Here is a 25,306-nt window from a genome sequence, read left to right on the forward strand (position 1 = left end):
GACCCTGTGTATTTGACATATTTTCTATAAAACTTCAAAGACACCATACCTGTCCATATTTGTTCTGTCTTGTTGCGCGGAAAATCGTGAAACCTCCAATAGCTTCTCACTACTGGTAAAATCTGTCTGCCTGTTTGACATGATGCATCTGAGAAGCTGGGCCCACAACACTTTCAAAACAGACGCAGTAATAGGCCCACCTTGTGCGTTTGTTTAAATCACTGTGTTAACATTGTCGCAAGCCAATTTGCTTGCATCAGTATCTATGTTCGCAGGGCCAATTCAAGATGTTGGAACTCTAAATGCAGGCAGCAGAAGTGCACAACAGTCCAGGGCAGCAGGTCACACTATCCAACAATCATCCCCAACATCTGGAAGATGCCGATGATGTCTGAGCACTTGTTTTTCATGTTCTCCAGGAGTTCAGAGTAACTTTGAATGTGTCCAGTATAACAAAGCACAGTGAGTGAAACTCTTTAATAGGCACTTGGGACTTGGCCACACCATGAACAGAAAAGAATGGGGAGAGACAAAGCCTCCAAAGATGAACAATGAATGAATAACAAAGAGTGCTATGCTGTGCATAAATCGCTGCCACTCACGGCTGATCATGTGCACGCACAGATGTTATCACAATGCTTTGCAGAGTTTCTTGCTGTGACTACTAAAAATGTTGCGATGTAATGGCTGACTTCAGATGCTTATCCTTCTTTGCATGGATGCTAAGTCTTAAAAACTACATTGCGGAAGCTCATAGGTGTCTGCTTGGTGAAGCACAACTCCATCGCCTGTCTAGAGCGCTGTGCCAAGTTGCCGAGGGCATCGAAGTGCCTGCAAGAAAAGAAAAAGACCACACACATTTAAAACCAAAATGGATACAGTAAAACCTCGTTAAACAGTACCCGCTTAAACAGTAGTTTCGTTTTAAAAGTAGTAAAATCAAATCCCCAACTCAGCGACCATTAAATTTGTATCTGCATAAACTGTACCAGCTGATTGCCTACCTATTGATTAACACGTAGTGTTTCCACTTTTCATAGCGCAATCGTGGCAAGGAGTTGTGTCTATCGGGCGGCCCAGAAGCCTCAGAAATAGGAACAACAGCCTCCAAGCGCCCTGTGCATTAATATGTGAAGTCACATCAACATAACCATCATTTTGGCGTTGTGCAAGCAAGGAAAAAAAAAACACTGGGTGCTCAGCATAGAAGAAAAATTGGACATCGTTCATGCTATCGAACGTGGCCCAAAGAAGTCGGCGCTTGCACGCGACAGCAATCCACCGTTCACTACGGTGTGCGACATTTGGAATGCTAAAAAGTTGCTCAGCAGCGCTGCTGCGACCGCTAAAGATGCTGGCTACGAGGTTCGACTTTTTGCCATTGTTGCTTCTGTTGCTGTAGTGTCGCCTAACGACAGTGATGAGGACGGCACGGAAAGCGACAGTGAAGGCAATTCAGGCCCAACAGTGGCAGAAACTGCACGTTATGTCAACCTCATGAATGCAATCGGTGCGATGAGAACAGCATCCCGCAATCAAAAAGGCGCCCCAAAACTTCTGCAGCGCTACTGCACTTGTGCATGAGAATATCCAACGCCAACGAGGAATCAACCATGAGAGTGTTTGCCAAGAAGAGGGGACTGGCTGAAAAGCTGGCTCAGAGCTTCAGTAAGTTTGATGCTGTTGTTGTCGCTGCTAGGTCACGGCAGCATCAAACCAAAATAACAATTTTGTGCTGCGGAGTGAATAAATACTGCATGTTTCTGCCCTTTCATCACACCCTCTTCAAGTCCCGTTTTTGACAGGTAAGTGGGCGATATGCTATTTCGATTAAGTTAAGCAGTACAACAGTTTATTACGTACTTTTTCCGAGCTACGGCCAACTACGGTTTAACGAGGTTTCACTGTATATGATGTCAGCCTTAAAGAAACACTAAACACAAGAATGAATTCACCTACACAATTACATTACCCTTCTACAATACCAAAAAATACAGTTACCATGAGGAGAGGTTTGGCACTGCAGAGAAGACTGAAAAGTGAAAGACTGGTGAAGATGCCACCTTGACATTCCCACCCCAGCTCACTTGTGACATAATGGATTTTGATGGTGTCTGCTAGGGCTTAAAGGGGCCAAAAACTAACATGGCAAGTTTTTAGAACGTTAGTCTCTTCGCTATCATTGCCCACAATTGTGGACACTTTTTCTAAAAGTCAAGTACTCCCGAGTCAAAAGTGGCAAGAGATTAAAATCGCACACCTTTCTCAACCTGGACCACAGTACACTCAAGTTTCAAAGGAGGAAGGCATATCCTGGCTGATGCAGTCCTTAAAATACATGGCTGCGAGCGTTTTCACAAATCTTGTTTGCTACCAGTGTCCCCATTTGCGGACTCCTTTACTACGTGAGCTGTTATGGGCTTAATCCAATAGCAGTTTTGGTTGGCGATGCTGTCTACCGCCGCCCGTCTCCGCTGCAGCTATTACCAGGAATGAGAAAAAAAATGGGCAGTTACTGCCGGGACCGAACCCAGGCTTTCTGTGTCAGCTACTCTACAGCTGCGCCACGCCGGTGCTTGCTAGTTGTGTGCCACGTAGCACAGATATGTGCACACTTTGCATTGCAGTTGTATATTATTGTACCAGGTGGCACACCGGGCAGTAGTTGCATTGCACCGAGTCACTTGTCACGCGATGTGAGATACACTCTGCATGGTGTCGATACGTGCAAACTTTGCATTGCAGTTGTGTTGTACTCCACCAGATACCACGGCATGTAGCAGTTGTATCATATAGTGCCACATGTCAAGGACACCTGTGTTTACTCTTCAGTACACATTACGGCACCTCGCAAGGTACAAACCACTGCTGAAAAAGTAAATCAGAGCTATGCAAGTGGCTGTACTAATTGGGCAACATTGGGCTCAGTGGCCCGCTGTGCAGAGAGCAGCACAAGCCACAGCTCGCTGTTGAACCCAGGCGGAGAGTCCCGCTCCTTCTCGTGAAAACAATGCAGAGAGGCTTTGCCGTGAAGACCCATACTGCCTTGCTGCATGTCTTCCGCGGCCTACTTTTCAGATCACAAAGCACACCCGAGTGTTTCTTCATAAATGTGTGCAAATTAAAGCACTACTTTCCGCATGCTCAGTACTTGCAGTACAGTCTCCAAGCACTTTACAACTGTCTCCTAAGGAGCCGCTTCTCCAGCTTAAGCTGTGGCTGCTGCGTGTGCCGCCCAGGCCTGCGACTTTTTCTAAAGCCAAGTACACCTCAGTGAAAAGTTACGAAGCATAGAAGCCATGCCAGTTTGCCCACCTGCAACATGGTTTATCCTGCTCCTAAAGGAGGGCATTGAATCTTGCCTGAGGCAGGTGATAAAACAGAGGAGAAATGGCTGCAAGCAGCTTACAAGATGTTTTCAGAACTTGTGTCCACATTTGCGAACCCAGCTTGTTGGCTTTAAATACTTATTAGTTCAAAAATTTTTTTTATTTGTGAGATCTTGAAGTAGACAAACAAAGTTTTAGGAACAGCTATTCATTCCCTTGCCAACACTTTTTTTAGTAATGAACAGGTTAACTAAGCCGATGTGGCCCAAATATATATATAAAAAATATAGCTTAAGATGTGAGACGTCGCACTCACGCACCAGCACTGGGATTTCCGCATGAAATTATATAACACTCATTTTCCGGTGTAAAAATCAGCCTATTACTGTTAACGAAAATATAGTTTTCAAAGAATATTTTATCAGTCTAATGTGATTTAGTGTTGCTCTATGGTCTCCCTTTGGGTGCTTAACTGCACAATACAAAAAACCCATCAGAAGTATTTTTTTTTATGTTAAAGGTACTAAACTGTCAGGCAAGTTCTGGCCAATAGTATTTTATGACTTGGCATCACTCTATTTGCAGATTATCACAATGGAAACTCAAAAGGCAGCTTGGCAGTGGCATACATTGATGCAGAGTTCAAACCAGAATGTGCTACGACCACCTGTTCTGCTACACTTATTCGTAGGAAATAACTGTAGCACCAGGTGGTTCACACAAAGAAATGTGCGTTGACAGCTGTACACAACCATAAGAGGCCAGCTCGGTCAGGCCGAGCATAGCGTCACAAGAGGGAGAAGGGTATTTTGCAAGTGGGCTTGCAAAATACCCCTCTCCTCTCCAAAATACCCCTCTCCAAAATACCCCAAAATACCTAGTGGGCTTGTCCATTTTAAGTGCAGTTAAAGTGGCGATTGGCTGGGGGCAGCCATCTCCTCACGTGGACCCCAGCCCAGCTAATCAGAACTTCAGCAGCAGATGAAATACACTTAAAAACACACCCCAGATGTTGCCACAAGTGCTTATCGCATTTGCGTGTCAATATTTCACTAAAACGTATTAGTGCCTAAATTTACCAGGACTAGCTAGCCAGATTCAACGTATGATAAACATGAAGCCAGGGAAAGACAAAGGGTAGGGATAAGCTGCACAGCCAACACTTCTGCATTAATGACATGAGTGCTCATTTAGGACGTGAAATCCACAAAAGCCATTGGCTTGGGGCTACTGTGCACAATACTGCATTAAGCCCTGGCACCAGTGAAGCAGCTTTCTACGGAACATGCGCCGTACCGATGCCTCTGCTTGGGCTTTCCACCAGGGAAGTTGTCGTGGCTACATGCTACAAAAACACCTTTTGTTACTTCCTCTGCATAATAGATTGTGTAGTGTAGTGATCAATTGTCACGTATTTGTTACTTTCTTATAGAAAGAAATTAACCAACATTTTAACTATTATGAACATTTGTTCACCATAAAGCTGAAAAAAATATCAATGACGCGACCTGGGTAGCAAATCTGACAGCTCGCCCAACTGACGTCAATTGGGCTATGTAAATTGTGAGGGGGCTGCTGAAAACTTGGAGGAACAGTGATGTTGCGATCAGTAGTGATGCACATTTTTTATAATAAATTATATGCTTTATGTGAAGCACTTAAATGCCTCACTTAATGATCAGAAGGGCCTATTTTAATGATTTAGTATGTCTGTACAAAATCTTGAAAATAGTTTTCGGGTACCTTTCAAGGCATCGTAACCACCAATCTTTAAATTCTTTTTTTTTTTTTCCTGGGTTTCTAAGGCTCCTCTAGTGATAAGGGTGGCTTTTTAGGTATTGCGAAATGGTGAGTTACTCATACAGCTCATTTTTCACTTTAGTGTCCCTGCAAAGGAGCTAACTGTGAAAGGTGTTCCCTAGCAATTCAGCATCCAGCTGCGCAGGCAACGCGCTGGTCTACTCACCGCTCATCAGTTGCGGGGAAGAGGACGCCCACGTCCGAGGCCCATGAGCTTCATCCGCGACCGCACTTCCGCTTCCAAGTCGTTATCGCTTGCATGAGCAGCTCCTGTTCACATGGTCGGAGACCATATTTAAGCACATTAAATTTTTTTGACTTTCCTTTGGTGCATCATTGCGCTCACAACAGTCGCATAAAGCTGAGAAAATCCACAAATGAAATTTACATCAGTTGAGCTCCTTTATAACGAAGTCCCATCTGGCAAGAAATTATCTGCTTTACAGTATCCAGTATTTGTTATAAGTGTCTATTTGCTAGACAGTGATACCAGTAAAAAACATCTTAAATTTACTTCATTGTATGTGACAATCCATTATACCTATTTTATCTATATTAGTTTTATAAAAGTTTAGCTATTGTTGAAATTGAAATGTACAATTGAGTTTGAAGTGAAGGTAAAATATGCAATATGCTTCACATTCTTAATAAAGGAAATCATAAATGAAAGCAGAAGAAAACGAAACAAGCTGCCAGTGGGAGCTGAATGTACAATTACAGTGACCAACCGATAATTCAAGTTTCACGGGGTCCACCACAATGTCTGAATAACCAGGAGTCCAAAGTATTGTTACTTGACGCTCAGCCAGTGACACTCAATACGGGCGGCGATAAATAGGAGGGGCATCGCCGGTATTAATGCGATGTTTGACAGCTGTAGTTTGGGCCAAAGGACGATCGTTAAAGTAAAAAATATCGTGGTAGGAAAACAGAACACGGTAGAGTTCACGAGCGTGCTCGGACGGCAAGTCGGGGGCAATCATGTTCTGGAAATCAGCGATGGTACAATTTGCCGACTGCGATGGTAGAGGAGTATCGGATGAAGTGTCGTCAACTGCAATGGATGCTACGGAGTGATCCTCGAATGAGCAAAGGTGGGCCAGAGACATCCCACGTGGCAGCACTTGTGTCGTCAAGCCAAAGTTGACCACTGGCAGGCAGACGCAATTCGCCGTAATAGATAAAACTGTATGAGGTACTGTGATCCCGTGTGTAAGGAGGACGTGTTGCATAGGAGCCGCGATGTAGTGACCGTCTGGGACTGGTGGGGAAGACACTAGGTCAACGTAGGTCAGTGCCGAAGGTGGCAAGCGAACGAAGTCGGCGGAACTGAGGCGACTGGGGTGTGGTTCAGCAGGATCGAGAACAGGCAGGTCAAGGCGGAGAGTACTGGCGGAACAATCGATGAGAGCAGAATGTGTGGAGAGGAAGTCTAAGCCGAGGATGATGTCGTGGGGACAGTGGGCGATGACTGAATAGCACGATTGTTGAGCGATCGGCGAAGGAGACGCGGGCGGTACACATACCAATAACGGGGGCTGTGCCGCCATCGGCGACACGGACAACAGGCGTCGTGGCGGGCGTGATAATTTTCTTGAGCCGGTAACGAAGGTCAGCGCTCATTACGGACAAATGCGCCCCAGTGTCTATGAGTGCAGACACAGAAACACCGTCGACTTGCACGTCAAGAAGGTTCAGATGAGTGGGCAACGTCAGTAGAGGATCTGGCGGCGTAGGGAGCAATGCAGCGTCACCTCGAGGCGCTGCATCGTCTAGTTTTCCGGCTGGGAGCGGTGCCCGGGCGAAGGCGAACGAGAATAGGGGCGGTTCGTTGCAGGAGAATCAGTGGCGGCATTATCGGAGCGTGCGGCATAGGGACGAAAAGGGCCACCTGGGGAGCGAGAGTAGGCAGTGTAAGTAGACCGGATCGGGGAACTCCAGCGACTGTGACAGTGCTAAGAAATGTGCCCGATTCGATGGCAGTAGAAACAAATGGGCTTGTCGTCAGCAGTGCGCCATTCAGATGGGTTGCGGAAACGTGGAGGGTAAGAAGATGCGGGACGGGGCGGAATGGAAGAAGCCGGGCGGGTAACAGGGCGATGGGCTGAGCAGATGGTGTGAAGACCCATGTTTTCGAACTCCTGGCGGACAACTGCCTGGATCAGTGAGACCGTGACTGCAGATGTGTTGGTGGGACTGGAGTCGAAGGCAGCCGGATAGGCGGCCTCGATCTCACGCCGGACGATCCTGGTAACATCAGCAGTGTTGTTGGGACGAGGAGCGTCGGCACAGGAAGATGTCGCTGAGGTGTTGGGCAGACTGGCAAACTTCTGGTCAATACGTCGGCTTTTGGCGAGTTCCAGGCGGCGGCACTCTTTTATAACAGCATCCACCGTTGCTACGTTGTTGCACACGAGCAAGTTGAAGGCGTCATCGGCAATGCCTTTGAGGATGTGGGAAACCTTGTCGGACTCAGTCATGTGGGTGTCAACTTTGCGGCACAGAGCCAAGACGTCCTGAATGTACGTGACATAGGGCTCTGTTGACGTCTGCACACGGCCGGAAAGCACCTTCTGCGCGGCAAGTTGGTGACCGTAGGGGTTGCCGAACAAGTCTCGAAGCTGTGTCTTAAGTGAATCCCAACTGGTGAGCTCATCTTCGTGCGTGCGATACCAAACTCTAGGTGTGCCACCGAGGTAAAAGACGACGTTGGCGAGCATAATAGTAGGGTCCCACCGGTTATTGCGGCTGACGTGTTCATACAGGCTGATCCAGTCATCGACGTCTTCCCCATCTTTGCCTGAGAATACGTCAGGATCACGGGGAGCGGGGAGAGTGATGTAGGTCGTCGAAGTGGCAGCAGGTGTCAGAGCCAGCGGAGTCGGGTTGTCGTCGCCGGGAGCCATGAAGGAAGGCTCGACGTACCGTCCACTGCGAAACTCCGTGACGAGGTACAGGGAACGTCCACCTCCACCAGATATGTTACGTAGGAAGACACCGACGAAAAGCTATTTACAAGTATATTTACAAGGCAATACGCTGCGCTTGGCCAAGAGGCAACAGCCCGCGCTAGCTTCTAATCGTCGTCGTCGTCTTCACACTGCTCGCCTTTCGTGATCGCACATATTGTGCCGTAGCAATATGCTGAATTCGCCGAAAAGTATGTGGCTTTATTCAACAAGTCACCAACAAAGATGTGCCATATTCTTGGATCATCACTTTCGGGGGTGCCTTCAATTTCATATGACTGCAGCACATCTTACGATGCAGTGGCATCTAGGAGCGACAGCATTCTTGGCACAGGGCCAAGCACGCTACCTTATCTCTGTGCACATGTTCGTGCTACTCAACGATATATTGTGAAAATACAAGTTATCTTTCAAAAGTGATCGTTCATGAATACAGCCCAAGTTCGTCAACGTATGTTGCTGCATGCACATATGTTTTGCCAAATCGGCTAGTATTTGAATCGAAAGACACTATTTTAAATATTCGAACCACTGGAAATTCATGTTTCACGGAAATTCTGCAATTTTCTAGCACTGCCTTTTGTGCTATTCTTTTCCACTAGTGGTGCGCGAATATTTGAAGCGTCGAATATTCACTTCTAATCAGTTAGTAAAAGTGTCTTTCAAATTGAATACTATTTGAAATATTCGAACCCCTGGAAATTGTTAATTTTTGTAAGTCAGCTTCTGTGCAGCACAGCCATGTTATGCGGCGAAACATACAAACTGCATTGCGATGAAGCATCTTTGCCACACAGTGAAGTGTATCAAAAGTAATTAGGGCATTGTCATGGGGCAACCCCTGGTGCTTATGACTGACTGTGACAGTAGCCATACTGTGCTGCCTCTTTATGCATCTGCACTACACCAGCCGCCAAGAGGAAACCTCTGTCTGCTAGTAATCTGGCCAAGTGCCTAAAAACATGGCTTTCAAACAAGAAACTTGACCAAGTAGCAAGCTTGGCAGTGCTTTTAAAAAAAGACCCTCATCTAAAGTGGTGGAGTGCAACCTGGATTACAAACCTGGCTTTAAGCAAGGAAAATTTCAGCACCAAGGAACTCAGATAGTATGTCTTGAAGAACAAAAGCTAAAGAGGCTCGGTCCACATCAGCTCTGTGGAAAGACATAAGCTTGTCAACCAGGACCAATTTTTTTCACTTGCTTGCGGCAGCAATTTTCAGTACCACAAGCACAGGTTGAAAGATATGTACAAGACGAAATTTGGGGCCAAAAAACGAATAGCCATGTGAGTGGTGATGTAAGCATAGTCCAAACAGTTGGCTTGGCTTGTAGAAGGATATCTGATGATCCTAGATACTAGTGCGTCTAGTAAGCAGCTCTTTTCAGTGTATGAAGGCATTCTGACATGTAGGAGGATGGTCACGGCTCTCCGAACATGTCGAGCAGCTATCCTTCCTTCATGACAACATTAAGTAGCTGCAGTTTTGACACTGACAAGTGAAGGTGGTGTACTAGAAGAGAAACTTGGGCAAGTTGGTGGTAGTTCAGGTTTCGGAAATTAACAGCGCCAAACAGACAAGGACAAAGGAAAAGAAGAACACGACACTGTACTATAAAATATTGTTCACTACTAATCATAATTTTTTGTACGTTATTTGCTGTACAATAAACTTGCTTTTTTCTTAGTTCTCTGGCTGGTGAGAAAAAAAAATTCGTTTTTGCAGAACCAATTATATTTACTTAAAAAAATATTCGATTCGCACTGCTTTCATTATTCAAATTCACTTCGAAATTTAAAATTTCGATATTTGCACACCCTTACTTTTTACACTTTTCGAGCTTTGTCAAGAGTCGGCGATGCTCTGCACATGTTATCAAAGAGATCAGCTGGCCGTAAACCGTCGATAAGAGTGACAAAAAATCGAGTGGAAGGCATCACTACAATATTGTTGCCCGTATCTCGACCGCTGTCATGATATCACTACAAATAGACGAAAGTACAGTCAATGCAAGCACTGAATTCTCGTCGGCGACTACCAGATCGACTAGGTTTTGCTAGTTTGTCGGAGTGCTGGTGATATGGCCGAACACCGTGCCGGCGATAGCTGAAAAATATTGCTATTTCTGCTCGACTCGGTGGCCACATAAGCACATGGTCGTGCAGTCGAAAATCAAAATTATCACACGAGACGCTGTAAGCCATCCGAAATTTCGGCCACGTTTATACATTAAGTCTATGGGGCTAGTGGCGATGCCAGGAGACTGTCCGAATAACCAAGCACGTCTCCTATGCTTTCCTTCACTTCCTCCTTTTGGTGTCGCACCGGCTGTTTCTAAAAAAATCTAGCCCCATCAGTTTCCCAAGCACTTCTTGTTCACTGCAGAACACCCTGTCTACTCTGGAAGCCTCGAAGACAAGTGACAAATTACTTATTTCTCCATTTTTGTACCATGTACAAGATGGAAGGAGCTTGAACAAAAAAGTGAAAACTAGTTTGCATGTCGTAAGGTAGCAGCACATAAGCGTTTATAGGATAGTGTGCCCAATCCTAAGTTCACACACCCAATTCCTGAGACAGCTGTGATTGAAAACACAGTCAAAAAAAAAAATTTAATTATGGGGTTTTACGTGCCAAAACCACTTTCTGATTATGAGGCACGCCGTAGTGGAGGGCTCCGGAAATTTCGACCACCTGGGTTTCTTTAACGTGCACCTAAATGTAAGTACATGGGTGTTTTCGCATTTCGCCCACTTTGAAATGCGGCCGCCGTGGCCGGGATTCGATCCCCCAACCTCGTGCTCAGCAGCCCAACACCATAGCCACTGAGCAACCACGGCGGGTGAAAGCACGGTGCGCATCCACCGCCACGACAAAGGGTGCCAAAGGGCTATGAAAGGGATGGCACTCAATTTTAAAGTTTGCCCTGAGTACGCACCCTTTTAGGGATATGTATGCACTTTGTTAATTATGCACCTTATAAGCAGCAAACTTGGCACAGCAAAGAACAACGAACAACACATTGTTTCTAGATCAGGAAATTTTTCAGTCAATTTGCTACTGGCCGATTTTGCCTGCTTTAGGAACTTATTTCGAAGGATATTTCATTTCGTTTCAATTGCAAGGCATGTGGAGGATAAAAGAATGTCAAAAGTCACCAACTTTCCGCTCCTCGTGCAGAAAGTTCAGACATTGACAAGCGAAGCTTTTTCACAAACAATTCATTTTTTTGCAAATATTCACGCAACAGTTGTATAAGTAAGATGGATGCAAATCCACTAACATGACAAAAAAATATGGAGAGTTAGCAAGTAACTGCCAATGCCTTGCCAGATGTCGCTTGACCTATTAACTCCCTGTTATTTATCAACACATAGGAAATGTGTGCAGGCAAAGAATTAACTCTATGGATGAGTGTTTCCTACTGGCAAAAAAAAAAAGCTTTTCACATTGACTTTCACCTTTGGGTATGGCATAATCCATTAAATGTAGGCATGCGCGAATACCAAATAGCAGATTTCAAATCAAATATAGAATTGAATTAAGAAAAAAAAGCCAAATATCAACTCGAGTATCGGAACATTTAACACACATTTATGCTTCTAAATAGTGTGCAAAAATCGCAGTGCTGCACGCTCAGCAGGCCAGGCCACAGTATTTAAGAATAACCTTGCTAGCTATCAGTAACATGGGTACCTATGAATTGAGATAGAGTGTGCTCTACTATTATTAAAGGGCACCAAACTAGTTATGCAAGCATCGATAGCTCACTTCATATACGAAGGTCTGGAAAATATTTTTTATCAATGGAACGTCTGTCAAATAGAGTTAAGTGCATTCTTCCCTCTGAAGCTCAAGAAATAGCAAATTGTTCTAAATACCAATGGTCTTTCTTTAATAGTGGGCTATAGTGTGCTTAATGGCAATCTTTTATTGCTTAGAAAGTATTGCACATCGCAGCACGCACCGACCATGGTTGGTGCTGACGGTAAAGAGTTCTCAGATCAGGAGGCCCATGGCAAGCTTGCACGACTGAAAGCGTGGTGCGAGTAAAAGCGTGAGAGGGTAAGCTGAGAAGGAATGTGGTTTGATGACCACTGTCCACTCGCGCGAGCAAGGGTAAAGGGGGAGGGGGGGGGGGCAAAGGGAGTGAAGTGAACTCATGGCACCATGATCAAGTGCACGCCAGTGCGGGTGTGTGGGAGGCAGATTGATGCGCGTCTCGTTTTCTAGTGTGGCCGTGGTTGTGCATGGCTGTCAGCGGGCCTAAGCACATACATAATGTGCCCACATGCACGCTTTTAGAGGCATACAGTTAAAGTGGGGCTCTTAAGCGTGTTGGGCCCAGGGAACCCTGCTAATCTCCATAAAGTGCCAAGGTAGCCCACCCCCTAATAGAGAGTATAGGTGTAGTGCACAATGTGTTTGGGACCAATGATCGTGTTGGGCAGGTTACTTTGATGGCGACATGCAAGCCACACAGTCCAAACTGGGTGCAATGAGCGAAGAAAAGATAGCATCACAACCAAGGCATGCTGAGAATTAGTTTTCAGTGCTTATTGCATGGGGAAGGGACACTCATAACATTTCATCACAAGGGATCTTAGAATTATTGCCGACTCTACTTTGAGTACAGTAAAACCTTGTTCATTCTGATTTCATGGTACCAAAAAAAAAAAAAGAAAATAGAAGACGTCTGAATTCACCGAATGTCGAATTATCGAGGGTGTCAAGAAAACAAACGAATGCTTACTGCACCAACACACTTTTATTCACTGAATGAATCGGTAACTCCTGCTTCTATTTTGCACGAGAGCAGTGCGGAAGCTGCAATTCTCATCAGCTCGTGACTGATCAGTGCTCGCAGTGATGAAGGCCTCGCGAATTCCTGACACTATGCGCATGCACATCCCGATTATTTTTTCGCCAGTAGTCAATATCACGATGGCCAGACAATTTGTTGCCAACGAATTGCCCTCCCGTCACGATGTAGCCAGTGCTCTTCATCTTCGACAGCTTCGCACTGAGTCAAAGCGAAACTATTGTTTACCGCAACCGCTGTGGATAAAACCGCAACTGCTATCAATGCAATCATGGACGGCGACCTTGCAGTTCTGAAGGCAGGAGGCCAATGCACGCGCCTAGTGCAACAAGAGCGGATGAAACCGTGGTTGCTATCGACACAATCATGAATGGTGACTACGCAGTTTTGAAGGCACATGGCTGACGTGTGCACCAAACAAAACAAAAGTACTGTTTGCAGCAAGTGCTGCGGACAAAACTGTGGTGGCTATCAACGCGATCATGGATGGTGCCTACACACGTATGACGACGCGCGGCCAGCTGCCAACACGGTGTTATGCGAGGTAATAAAGGCAAGAATAAAGGCTTTAAGGGCAGGCACAATTAGGCACGAAGCGTTCCAGCATTGCTACGAGCCACGTATTCATGCGTATCACGTACGACTTCCACTGATGAGCATGGCGATGCAGACTCCGCCGCTTTGTTTCGGTAGGGCGTTAGCCATTTTCACTCTTTTCCATAGAGCATTCGTGGTGATTCACACTTGCCAATTTACCATACTAGAACCAACTGCGTTGCACTGCTGCATGCATGTTTTTTTAAAACCTCCGACGTATACATCAGCGTATCGCGCATGCTAGCGCCACTCATCTATAAATGGGAGAAATGTGCACAGTGTAAGTTACGGCCTCTGGGATTCAAGCGCAAAATCTTAGGCGCGCTGCCTAAAACCCCTCAAAGTTAGCGCTGCCCGTTTTCGGAGGCCGAGTGGCTATAAGCTGCCGGTGGAGTTATTGTGCAGTTTGCGCATTTCCGTTACGCACTGTGATGTGCTTTTTGACATTCTGGCATGGGTAATGGAAGTCCCTTGGATCGAGTGCACCTTGTGTTCACTGTCCTAGCCACTTGGCGAGTGCAGAACCAGGGAAACTAATTGGTGGCTCGCGAAACCCTGAGGAAGGGCCTGCAGAACCGTTGCCCCTAAGTTCAGCGGAACCCACTTTAAAAACCCATGCAGTAGAACCTCATCAATACGATTCTGTTAGATACAATCTCTCAGCACCAATGTTCGCAATTGAGAACACAAAAAAATGACTCTGGAGAGTTACGCTTACTTTTGCCAGTTCATACATTCCCAGAAAACACAATTGGGCACCACCATACAGTACATTGTCAAACTGCGATCGTATGATACGTTTTTCGTCCACTAGATTCCATGCAAACAAGAAAATGCGCGAGGAGTGTGTGATTGAAAACGATGACCGCCCGCCACATCTGCTATCCCGCAATACTTGCCTGCCCATCATGTAAAAATGCTGGCGCACACTAAGTAGAGACTTTTAGAATAGGGGCCCCAAAGAGCTTTGTGGGTGTTAGTGTTGGGACGTGCAGGAGTGAAGAGTTTTAGAATGGGGCTTTACACTTGCGGGTGATGCCTCGTGATTGCAGCGCCTCTATGGCGTCAAAGAAAAACTGATATAAATAAATAACATACCATTTTATGATGAGAAGGCTAATTTTGACATTTGTTCTTCCACATTTAATTACATTTCAGAGGTTATCCTATTGGCAGCAAGCAATTAGTTGCACTTAGTTTTGAGTAACCAACTTCACATGCCTTCACCAGCCAAATTAAGCCATGCTAGGCCTACGAGCCAAGAATTCGACAATCAAATTCAGAATCAGAGGAGACTAATGAATCAATCTGCATAACACATGCTATTTGAGAGAAAGCGATAATCGCAGTCACTTCTCCTAGATTGCGAACTTCCCGTGTTACCATGAACCAATATCAGTCTGGTGTTAGGTTAGCGCTGTTGCTTTGATGGGTGCCACCATGTTTGTTGACGTAAAGCTTTTGGGGCAGCTTTTGGGGCTCCCACTAAATCAGTGAAATAGTGTGCCCAACACAAAACCCAAACGCACTTTGCGTCTCGTGCATGCGAAGTGGCTTCGACGCGATTTCTTTGGGGCCCCACACGGTTGGGGCCTCTATTCTAAATCGCTCCAGCTTTTTATTCTGGTACCAGCAATTCTCCTCCTGAGTTGTCGCATGCCGCATTCACTGTTGTCACCACCAAAGTTAGTGATAACCATCATCCCCTACCATATTTTTCAGCGTATAAGCAGTGCCCCCAATTACAAATGCAGGGAAAAAAGAAAACCTGCACAAAAACTGCATACACCAACGCTCAAATCTTTGCAAGAACAGTCTATTCACAGATGCATGACTCGTCCATGTCATATCTTCGGCCAGCGACTGTTCACCCCATCTTCGGCGATACTGATAAAGCTGGATTCACACGATAGACATGACCACAGACGAACCAGTCAGGCGACATCTGAGGTGGATCTGATCACTTCACAGGCGCAGCTAGCATTGTCGCAACCGAGGATGACAGTAAGGCCAGAGCAGCCCTCGCATGAAATGGTGATTTCGCTCTCCACTGTATCACAAAGTGCTTCGCCTGGACAAAGGGAGCGCTGCGGGAGTGGGTATGAGTTCGCCGGCACCACATTCACTCTTTGCTATACGCAAAATGCTGACCTGTCAAAAGGAGGAGAATGGATGAGCTTGAAGGACAGAAGGTAGGCTTCCCTAGGAGATTACGAAATTAAATGATGGAGAACTTTGCCTCGAGGTGTGGCTAACATGGCAGCGCATGCCGCACTGCCGTGAAGCCTCACCTGCAGGTGAAATTCGTATATAGCCCGCACCCCAACTGTTAGTTTACTGTTAGCTTTTCTTGGAATTTTTGGGGTGGGTTATACGTGAGAAAATATGGTATCTACTACAGTGCCTGGGGTGTAGTGCCATTTGTAGTGTATTGCATGCTTTTAGTGCAGGATAATCCAAACGCACCAACATTCTCTGCTACAGGCAGTGCAATGCGAGCGTCATGTTTCGCTTCAGCAGCATCCGGCGTTGCCATTCAGGTCTATTTCATTTCGGTTTCCTGTCACTGTCTTAAAACGCTACGCAATAGAAAAACAACAAATCGTGCCTCGGGCTGTTGAAACCTGACCGCACCAGCGTCTATGCGCACTAGCGTCTCATGCACAACGATTCGCGCAACGTTTCGCATTACGTAGATGTCAAATACAGTTTATTCTATCAAATTTTTTAGTTCCTTCAGATCATAATTTTTTTCTATGAGTACATTCCTTCTCGCATTTTTTCCCCAAAATATATGAACCACATTGTACTGTAATCTGGTGCATGTGTACAAGGTGACATGGCGTGACACCGTGCAGTGTCTTTCTGCATATTTAATGCTGGTGGTTGCGTAATCTAGAGTTTTGGAGACGTGTTGGAGCTTCAGGCAGATGAGGCATGCACTTCCCGTAGCCAGTGCTTTTCATCATTGCGTTGTGCCACTGCGGGCGACACTATCAGCTGCGGAGGCGGAGTGGACGCAAAAGCGTGGCTTTGCTTCATACCGCCGACGTGAAAATATCATTGACGTGGCATAAAAGTATCTTTCGTCAAAAACTCCAAATTCAAAAAAGCTTTTTCTTTTTTCACAAACAAATTTGCTCTTTCCGACTGCCTGATCATCCCGAGAATATTGTGACCCCCTTCTATGTCAGAAAAGTCCATCGGCAACTGTTTTTTTGCATAAATGATTGAATTTCAATAGAATGAAATTTTGATATAGTAAAGCAAATTGAAGAATTTTGCAGACTGTTAAACCAAGGTTTAACTGTACTTCACACATTTCAAACAATAATGCATCACCTGCAGGAACTTGTATGTCCCGCTCTTAAATGATTAACACGAGTCCTTTGCCAACATTGTCAGTGAAGCATTAAGGAGGTACACTCACGGGTCTTGGCAGCAGCAGCCGAAGCATAGCCACGGCCCAGTCCCATGCGGTGCACATGGGTCTTGAACAGCTGGTCCGACTCATCACCACTGTCGCCACTGTCGCTGTCATCAACTATCACCCCTGGACCTGTTTGCAAAGGGACAAGATCACAGCTGCATCGGTTAGCAGAGTGCATTAGGCACTCACGCTCTGCGTACCAGTGCATGCAAGGACAGAACACAAAAGAATGGCACACAGACAGTGCTGGCTCGCAACTAATGAATTTAATGGCACAACATGTCATTTATTACCTCTGCAACTGCAATTCATGTTGGTTAGCAGCAACGATGCTAGAAGATGAGAGCAAAGGGAAGGCGAGGGGAACGATCACTGCTAACCAATGTGATTATGCAAAAAAGAGGTGAGGCGTGCAGACAGGACACAAGAGTAGAGAAGTGGACAACACTAACGCAGACTATCAACTGAAGGGAGCACTGAGGCGAAATGAATCCTTACCAACTAGCTCAGCTTTCTGTCATTCTAACCAACGTGACTTGTCTTGACTATGTTGATTGTCATTTTCTCCTTAGGGGATTTAACTGTACAGATAAATATACCGAACCACCATTACGAATAAATTTAGCACTGCGTGCATGTGCCATCCTTTGATGTCCTGTCCTTGCGTGCATTTTACATAGAATCTCAGTATCGCCAGCTCGTCCAAGCCACCACCTTAGGGGCCTGCACAGTGATTGATTCATTCATGGTGTTTAGCGTCCCGAAGAAACACTCGGGCCATGAGAGATGCCATAGTGGGGGACTTCGGATTTAACTTTGACCACCTGGGCTTCCCTGATGTGCACGTAGATCTAAACACCACATGCGTTTTTGATTTTCACCACCACCACAACCAAAATGTGGCCACCGTGGCTGCGTATCAAACCCACGACCATGTTCTCGACAGCAGCTTGTTGTAGCCAGTGTGCCACCACAGTGGGTGATGCGTGTGCAGTCCTTAAGACCAAAAAATTACCAGTTCTGTCCTGCATCAACTGACCCTCTTGGTAACTACAGATTAAAACGTTCTAAGGTAAAAAGCTGCAAGTTGAGGCAGAAGTGACATGTTGTAAGTTGTAATACACAATGGCATATAATGCAAAGTGCCGCAGGGGAAGAATTCTCCCTAAGATTTTCCCTAAGGTTCTCCACAAAGTACCTCGGGCTTTGTGAAAAAAAAAAGAAAACACATCCTGCAGATAGCATACGCCTCTGCAAGCATCTCACTGAAATTTCACACTCGTGTGCGGTGTGCGAGGCTTGCAAGCGTAGCGCAAAAGTTTTTCTCAAACCCTCTCTTTTCAACAGAGGCTTCTCCTCAACCTTTTCAGGCTGCCGGCGGCTGCCCCTTGACGTCAGCGGGACGTCAGTGAGGAGACGTAATTTAATAGTGATGTCATTCGACTGCTAAGAAGAGTGTTTCAGGGCCCCTTTAAATATTTGTTAGAAGGATTAACTAAAGAAATAAAAGTCACTCACAAGAATGCTGCAAGGAAGGAACCAGTCATCCCTTCAGCACAATTCTCTTGCTAGCTTGCATCAATGCTGAGAGCTGATACAGCAGACTTCCATTAACACGTTCACTGCAGCAGCACTTTTTGGTGCCTTGATTCCTGTGCATCATGACCCATAGGTGCGTCACTTGTCGTATTCCTCTGGTGCGTAGTGACCCACTGGTAATTCGCCAGATAGTTGTGCTTCTTTGATACTTTCTCAAGGTGGAGAGGGATGGCACCACAACGCATCGGATCAGAAGCAATAATAGTTTCAGTTTCAGACGCAGTGCTATCTGAAGCTGGCCCTTTTCCACACGATCACTCCAGAGGCTTTCAGCTCTACTTGCCCCGACTGTGGGGCTGTTAGCAATCTCGCACACATGCTCTGGCGATGCCCCTCGTTACAGGGACCCAATCACATCACAGAACAAGAATGGAGCTCTGCCATCTGGAGCTCAGAATATGCACGTCAAACTTGGGCTGTCCAGAGAGCCCACGATGCGGCGGTTAGGCTCAGCCTACCAGTCCCCACGTGGGAGCGGCCCGCAGCTCTGCCCTAGGGCAAAGCTTCTCAGGACCTTGTTATTAAAGTTCTTTGTCTGTCTGTCTATCTTTGTTGATTTCTAGCAAATATGTCATTTGCGCACTGCAGAGAAAGCCACCACAGCCGTACAGTGCACATTAAGTGCCGTGACCCACCGGTGACCCATGCCGCAGTGAGCGTGTCAATACAAATCTGGTTAAATTCTGTGTTTTGGTTAAAGAAGCCGACCGAAGGTGCTGGCCAGCACCCCTGCATTTCTATGGGCCCGAACTTTTGTTATATCTTAAAATTGGCATTCGCCAGCTAATTCGAACTTGACCAGTCAGCACCAATGCGCCCGACCCCTACGGTGACCCAACTAGCGACCATTTTAGTGGCAGTGCCTTTCTAGACAGAGCTTAGCGTACGGTGAATGCGTTGAACACGTCACCTCAATAGAAGGAAGTGTACTTCATTACTTCATGCCTACCAACAGACCTGTCAACCTTAATATCTGAGAAGTATTTCAGTCGAACCCAAAATGTACAAAAAATTCGTTAAAAAATACTCAAGGTTATTGTATTCTACATGTCCGCTGCTAAAATTCTTACAAATTGCAGACATTCTGTGCGGATGCTGTGAGCAGGCATATTTCTCTAGTTGCCACAAACAGAAATATCTTTACGAAACTTGAAGGGTGGTGATGCAGCGGATAGGTACAACACCAATCGAGCAAATCTAAAAAAAAAAAAGTCTAAGAAGTTTCTTGGCGACTGTTTCTGTACAATTTAAAATCAGCGTTGCCCTAAACTAGAAACAATAAAATTATTCGCGTTAATATAACAATCATAAACGAGCTTTAAAACTAAGGTAATATTACAATAAAATTGTAAAGGTTGGCAGGTATGTAACCATTTTAGCTGAATGCAAGTGACCAATCTACATGCTTTCATTGGCAGTGACACAATTGGGCAGACAGAGCGAACAAAGAACCTACCACACCTCCACACCAAACTAGCAGCAGCAAACTGAGCAGTAGAGACTTGCAAGCAACACACTGTTTTTAAGCTCAGTGACTTTGGTGAACTTGTTGTCACCGATTCGGCCTGCCATCATAAGGCTTAATGGTTGAGTCAGAGGCCAATGAGCAATACTTTTCAGGAACAGATCTTTCATAAAACTTGACGCAACAATCGCAGAATGGTAGACAAAGCTCAAGTTCACAAACTCCACAGAATATACCAGAAAGTCGCCAGGTATGCCGAAGGCACCAAGTTGTTCTATGTGTGGTCGTTCACGGTGGTCAAGAAGCAAAGAAATGCCACTTCCAACATGCACAAGCTTGCAGCTAAGCAATATGCAGTTAATGTGTTGGATACATGACCCTTACTAGTCTGCCCCTGCATATTTCTCTCACTTAGAGTCTACCATTTTGCACTGTCCTCTCTAAACAGAGGCAACCCACCAGGCTTGATGTTTTATCCAGACACAGTTTTTGCAAGGCCCCTCCACTCACCAAACTTCCTCTGCAGGGCTTCCTCCGCTGCCTTCAGTTTCAGAAGGACCTGAAAGAAGAAAAAGAAATGAGAGGAGAACAGAACTGAGGTCTGGCAGAGAATAAAAGGGGTGCCAATATTCTTTCCTGGTGATATCCTCCACTTATTCCTTTGCATTAAATGGAGGTACAAACACTAATCTCCACGGAATAAAACTGTAGACTTGCATGACCTTGCAGAACTGCAAGCCATTTTCCAGCGAAGTTGTTTCTTTTGAGCAGTTGCAACAAAGCTGCCCGAATTAAATTGTACACTTTAAAGCAGTGCCTCCCATATGCCTGGTCTGTTTGAAACCTTTCCAGCCAATAACACGTTTGGGCACATGAGAAACTTCAGCATTTCCTCCACATAGATTTTACTTAGTGCAAACATTGGCAATAATGATTTTCCCATTTTCACTAAATGTGATCTTGTGGGCCTGTACAGTTCCCCCAGGGCAGAACATTAAAATATGTGTTGTTACCAAAACACCGTCAGACCTGGCAAAAGTCGTATTACGCAACGAAATAGCATAATAACGAGGGTTCAACAATTTTGTGTAATGCTCTTGCCAGTATCATTGAATTTTCAGGGCACAGTGCACTTAAGATGCTCCTCATTTCCTTAAGTTACGGTAAAAGCTCATTAATTCGAATTCCACGGGGATGCTATGAAAATTCGAATTATACAAAATTCGAACTAATCAAAGTCAGAAAAAAAAACGCTCGGTTAAGGCGCGTATATAGTCTGAATTGGCGTGAGCACGCGTGCACACGCTACGTCACGTTGGCGTGAACAACCTGTATACCTTGAAGCACTGGCGCAGCCAACGTAACTGAACGCGGCCAGCGTGGTCCGCCGCGCCCGACGTCGAGATAGCTCTTGCTCCATCCGCGCGTTCGTCGCGCTGACTGGGGCGGAGAAAAAAATGTCGCACTCTCGCGCGAAAAGCAAAGCATCGATTGCGATAGAAAATTAGTAGATAGCTATACGAAGTAAGGATAATAGTTTTATCAGCCATATAAACTCGTAAGCATTCACTTACTAAATAAATTAACAAGCACTGTCACGCGCGCACAGGTAAGCATGAACGCATCTCGTCTGTGGGGATGCGCGACTCTCGCGCGTCCCCTGATATGTTTTTCCCGCATGGCGCATCTCCTGTAATCCGGCTTCGCCGCGTGGCCTGCGTGATGCCCACGGCGGTCGATGTGGTTGGGGCGCAGTGCGAGAGATGGCGCGAGCGTTGCGTTGCTAACGCCGCCTCACGGCAGGGTTACTTGGGGGCGCAGGGGAGGACGGGCGGTCGCTTCCCCGGCGGGTCGGCGAACGGCGCGGACATTCCGCGCGCGCGGCAACCGATGCTTCTGCGAGACCGCCTCGCGTGGCCGCCTTCGAACGCACCACGATTCGCGTGACCATACACGCGAAGTACCAGGCGTTGGGATCCAGCATGGGGCGAACATATTCGCTCGCTTCCGGTCGCGGTGAGTCAGACTTCTAGATATGTCGCGCGCCCATCGGCATGTTTTGTGGATAGCAACTCGGCTAGCAGGCATTGATCTATGAAAGGTGCAATAAATGCCTTTGTGATTGTTTGCACTACTGCGTTGTCGTTCCTTTGTCCCAAGAGCACGGGTGTGAGAGACCCCACACGCTCAATGACCGCGGAAACTTGCTGAAAAACGCTGGAGTGAGGACACGCAGCAGTAGCAGCGAGCGAATTGACATTCGTACAGCTCTCGCTTCAACGCGAACGAAGCGTAAAAAGCACATCGCATATGAAGCTACCAGCACTACACGCACTCTGCAAACATCGCAGATCGCTTTGAAGATGAGGCCCATGCGGGCGCGCACTTTGGCCACGTCGCAGATCGCTTTCAAGATGCGATGCCCGCTTGGCCGTGCCGTAAGCAGCAGCTGCTAGAGATCGACCCCCTGTCCCTCCCTCGCCTCACCTCCCTGCCTCGCACTCTGCCCCACCTTCTCACGCACGCAAGATTGAGCCGCGTTCGCCAGCTCGCCCTCGCAAGCTCGTACACGAAGAACACGGTGCGCGGCGACGGTGTTATCATCCTTGCCGCTGATCAAAAAAGGAAAGCTGCATGACCCGCACGGCGACGCCAGCGTGCACCTGCGCACTAGCACTCTCCCCATGCACGATGATGCGGAGTTCGAATTATAGGTGGTGGTGCGGATTTCAGTGTGAATAAGCGGGATGTGTTACATATTGCTTTCAATACATTGTTGGACGGACCGCAGCGACTACTTCGAATTATCCGAAATTTCGAATTAACGAGTAGTGAATTAACGAGCTTTTACTGTATCAAGATTGTGTAACAGTTCTTTCGGGGCATTGAAAAATGCAGGTGACAAGGGCAGCGTGACATTGGTAAACATCCCTTTTATATATTTTTTGCAAGAGCTGTATTTGATCCACATTCACTTAACATCACACACACACATTTGCAATAGAAATCCACCAACTGTTGCGAAGCTTGTTTTTGGTAGCATTTGTAGCTGTGCCACGACTGCATGCACCATTTTGCACAGCTAGTAGAAGTCAATCATATTATGCCGTGGAGCACTTGATCAGGCAATTTACTGAAAAAGATATGATGAACAAAAACCCTCAATTTTGTCTGTACATGACCCACGACATGCCCCTTACTGTTGCCAAATGAAACCTGCGCGTGATGCAGAGTCCCATCAGGATACTGGTAAGTATATGATAAATGGTTCACAGAACTCTTCTGAGCACAAGTTAAATTTTTCAGAAAAGTTACGTTTAATCCATAGGCACTTCACAAACTATATTGCCATAGTTTTCTTCACATCATTTATAAATTTCAACTTGGTGGCATTGTTGGTTATTTCAGGGCAGCGAGCTAAATTTAGTACCTTTTGAAAAACACACCCAAAATTATCTAGAGCCCTTGCATACGTGTATTATTGCAGAGACCACATTTTACCTACAAACAATGGGCCTCTGATTATGCAGTCCCAGACTGTAAGCAAACTGCAGCTTCCGGTTTGGCTACCCCGACAGAGGAGCACATCACAGTCACGTGACCGAGCTGTCGAGGACTGTCCGAGGTTTCGTTCGAAAGCCCTGTGACCAGAAGTCACTCTCCTGGCTGCCATCATCTGCTCCTTGCTACTCATAGATGGCGTCCTACCCAGCGAATTTATTAGTGTGGCCTCGAAAATGGTGCAGTCCCAGAGACCACATGGCCAACACAACCATAAAGCTTGCATAGTGGAATCACAGCCTGAGCTTGTAGAACATGTTTGCAAAGTGCAGTTTATGTCACACTCTTGCTCTTCATGTCCCTCAACCACTAACTCATTGTCTGCGAAATTTAAGTGGAATACCTACCCGGACACGAGCAAAATCGGGATTGCGCCACATCAGTCGCTGTTCACACAGAAAGCACCTGCCGATATCCCCAAAGCTCGTGAGACCGTCTGCTAAGGGCCTGAAGCATTTCTAGGACAGAGCGAGTGTACACCATCTACTAATCCTGCCCTTCCAAAAGCAAACGCTCAAACTTGGTAACAGACGTGATCAACATATACGTCAACGGCAATCGGTGAAGCTCCAATTGTGTACCACGCCAACTACTAGCATGAAATAGCTGCATACAATATGATATACTTCTGCCCACACCAGTTTCACTCACATGAAAAAGCGAAATCTACCTGTTTAGTACACATGTAGCAATGAGGATGACAAATTTCACGAAACACACCAAGAAAAGCAAGCATGCGTTCACGATTGTGTGCTTCTCTCTTAACAAACACAAAGACTGAAGCTGCAGCAATTAGAGCGCTCCTGAAAAACTCATGATGGCACACAAAGCACCGATGTAACAGAAGCGGTAGCTGAGTGCAGAATATTTGTCGTCTGGAATGCACAAATTACGCAGAAGTACACGGCACCTGTCACAACATGGCGTCAAACATTGTGCGCTTCTTTTTTATACAGCCGTTGTTTGCTAGCTGCTTGCACTTCTACGAGCAAATATCTGCTGACAGCTCCGAGAGTCCGCAGGCCGTCCCCAACTTCAGGGACACGAAAAACAAACATGCTTCTGGAAGCTATCGGATTGGTGGGTGGAGCTTCCAAAGCTGCTCGAGAAAATCGAATGTGGGACAGCAGTCGCAAGCAGTCCGGGAGTGTCAGGGAATGATAATCGAAGAGGCCCAATGCAGTTTGCCTGACCGTCGCCCATTACCTGGCCCTTTCTTTCAGCGAACATAAACAACGTGTCTTATTTAGTTTATCGAGGACACCGAACGGATGCCCTAGATTTCAGAATCTTTGACAGGTGGCAAATCGCGTCGAACTTGACAATGAAACAGCGCCTGCCCCTAACCAGTGGCGCCAACCACGGCTCATCCACACAATGCTGTATGTGGAGCAGTGATCGAGCGGCGCAACGCGCATTCCTTTGATCTGTCCCACAGATTGGCCTTAAGATAACCCACCTGGCATAACGTTTGCCTAGCCCTTCTGTATTTCAGAGAAAAACTGGAAAGCGTAAGTTTCTATACAATAAAAGGTTGCTGCAAAGCACAGGTCCACTATAAAAGTGAAAGCCTCTTCAGTACAACAGAACATCGCTACTGCATCAGTTCCAGAGGGAAAAAACCGAATGATTCTAATCAAGGGTCATTCTATTGATAAAAAAATATTTTCCAGACTTTCATATACTATAACTGAGCTGTAATCAGTGCTAGCATACCAATTTGGAGCTCCTTTT

The 25,306-nt window shown here is 46.2% G+C and overlaps 1 protein-coding gene across 4 annotated transcripts in view; it reads right to left on the reverse strand.

Annotated features, from left to right (window-relative positions):
* Window positions 1-462: 462 nt before the first annotated feature.
* LOC142579973 (uncharacterized) overlaps window positions 463-25,306 on the reverse strand; it is a 56,455-nt gene continuing 31,611 nt past the window's right edge. For 3 of the 4 annotated variants that reach the window (XM_075690664.1, XM_075690665.1, XM_075690666.1), the window contains exons 7-11: window positions 20,522-20,570; window positions 16,948-17,076; window positions 12,066-12,130; window positions 5,296-5,399; window positions 463-831 (exon numbers count right to left, since the gene is read on the reverse strand). In XM_075690664.1, the coding sequence (XP_075546779.1) occupies window positions 5,346-5,399; window positions 12,066-12,130; window positions 16,948-17,076; window positions 20,522-20,570 (297 nt within the window). In that variant the 3' untranslated portion in view covers window positions 463-831; window positions 5,296-5,345. The remainder of the gene's footprint in view (window positions 832-5,295; window positions 5,400-12,065; window positions 12,131-16,947; window positions 17,077-20,521; window positions 20,571-25,306) is intronic. The other variant, XM_075690667.1, reaches the window with a different exon arrangement.

The sequence above is a fragment of the Dermacentor variabilis genome, chromosome 4 (genome assembly GCF_050947875.1).
Source record: "Dermacentor variabilis isolate Ectoservices chromosome 4, ASM5094787v1, whole genome shotgun sequence".
NCBI classification, from domain to species: Eukaryota; Metazoa; Arthropoda; class Arachnida; order Ixodida; family Ixodidae; genus Dermacentor; species Dermacentor variabilis.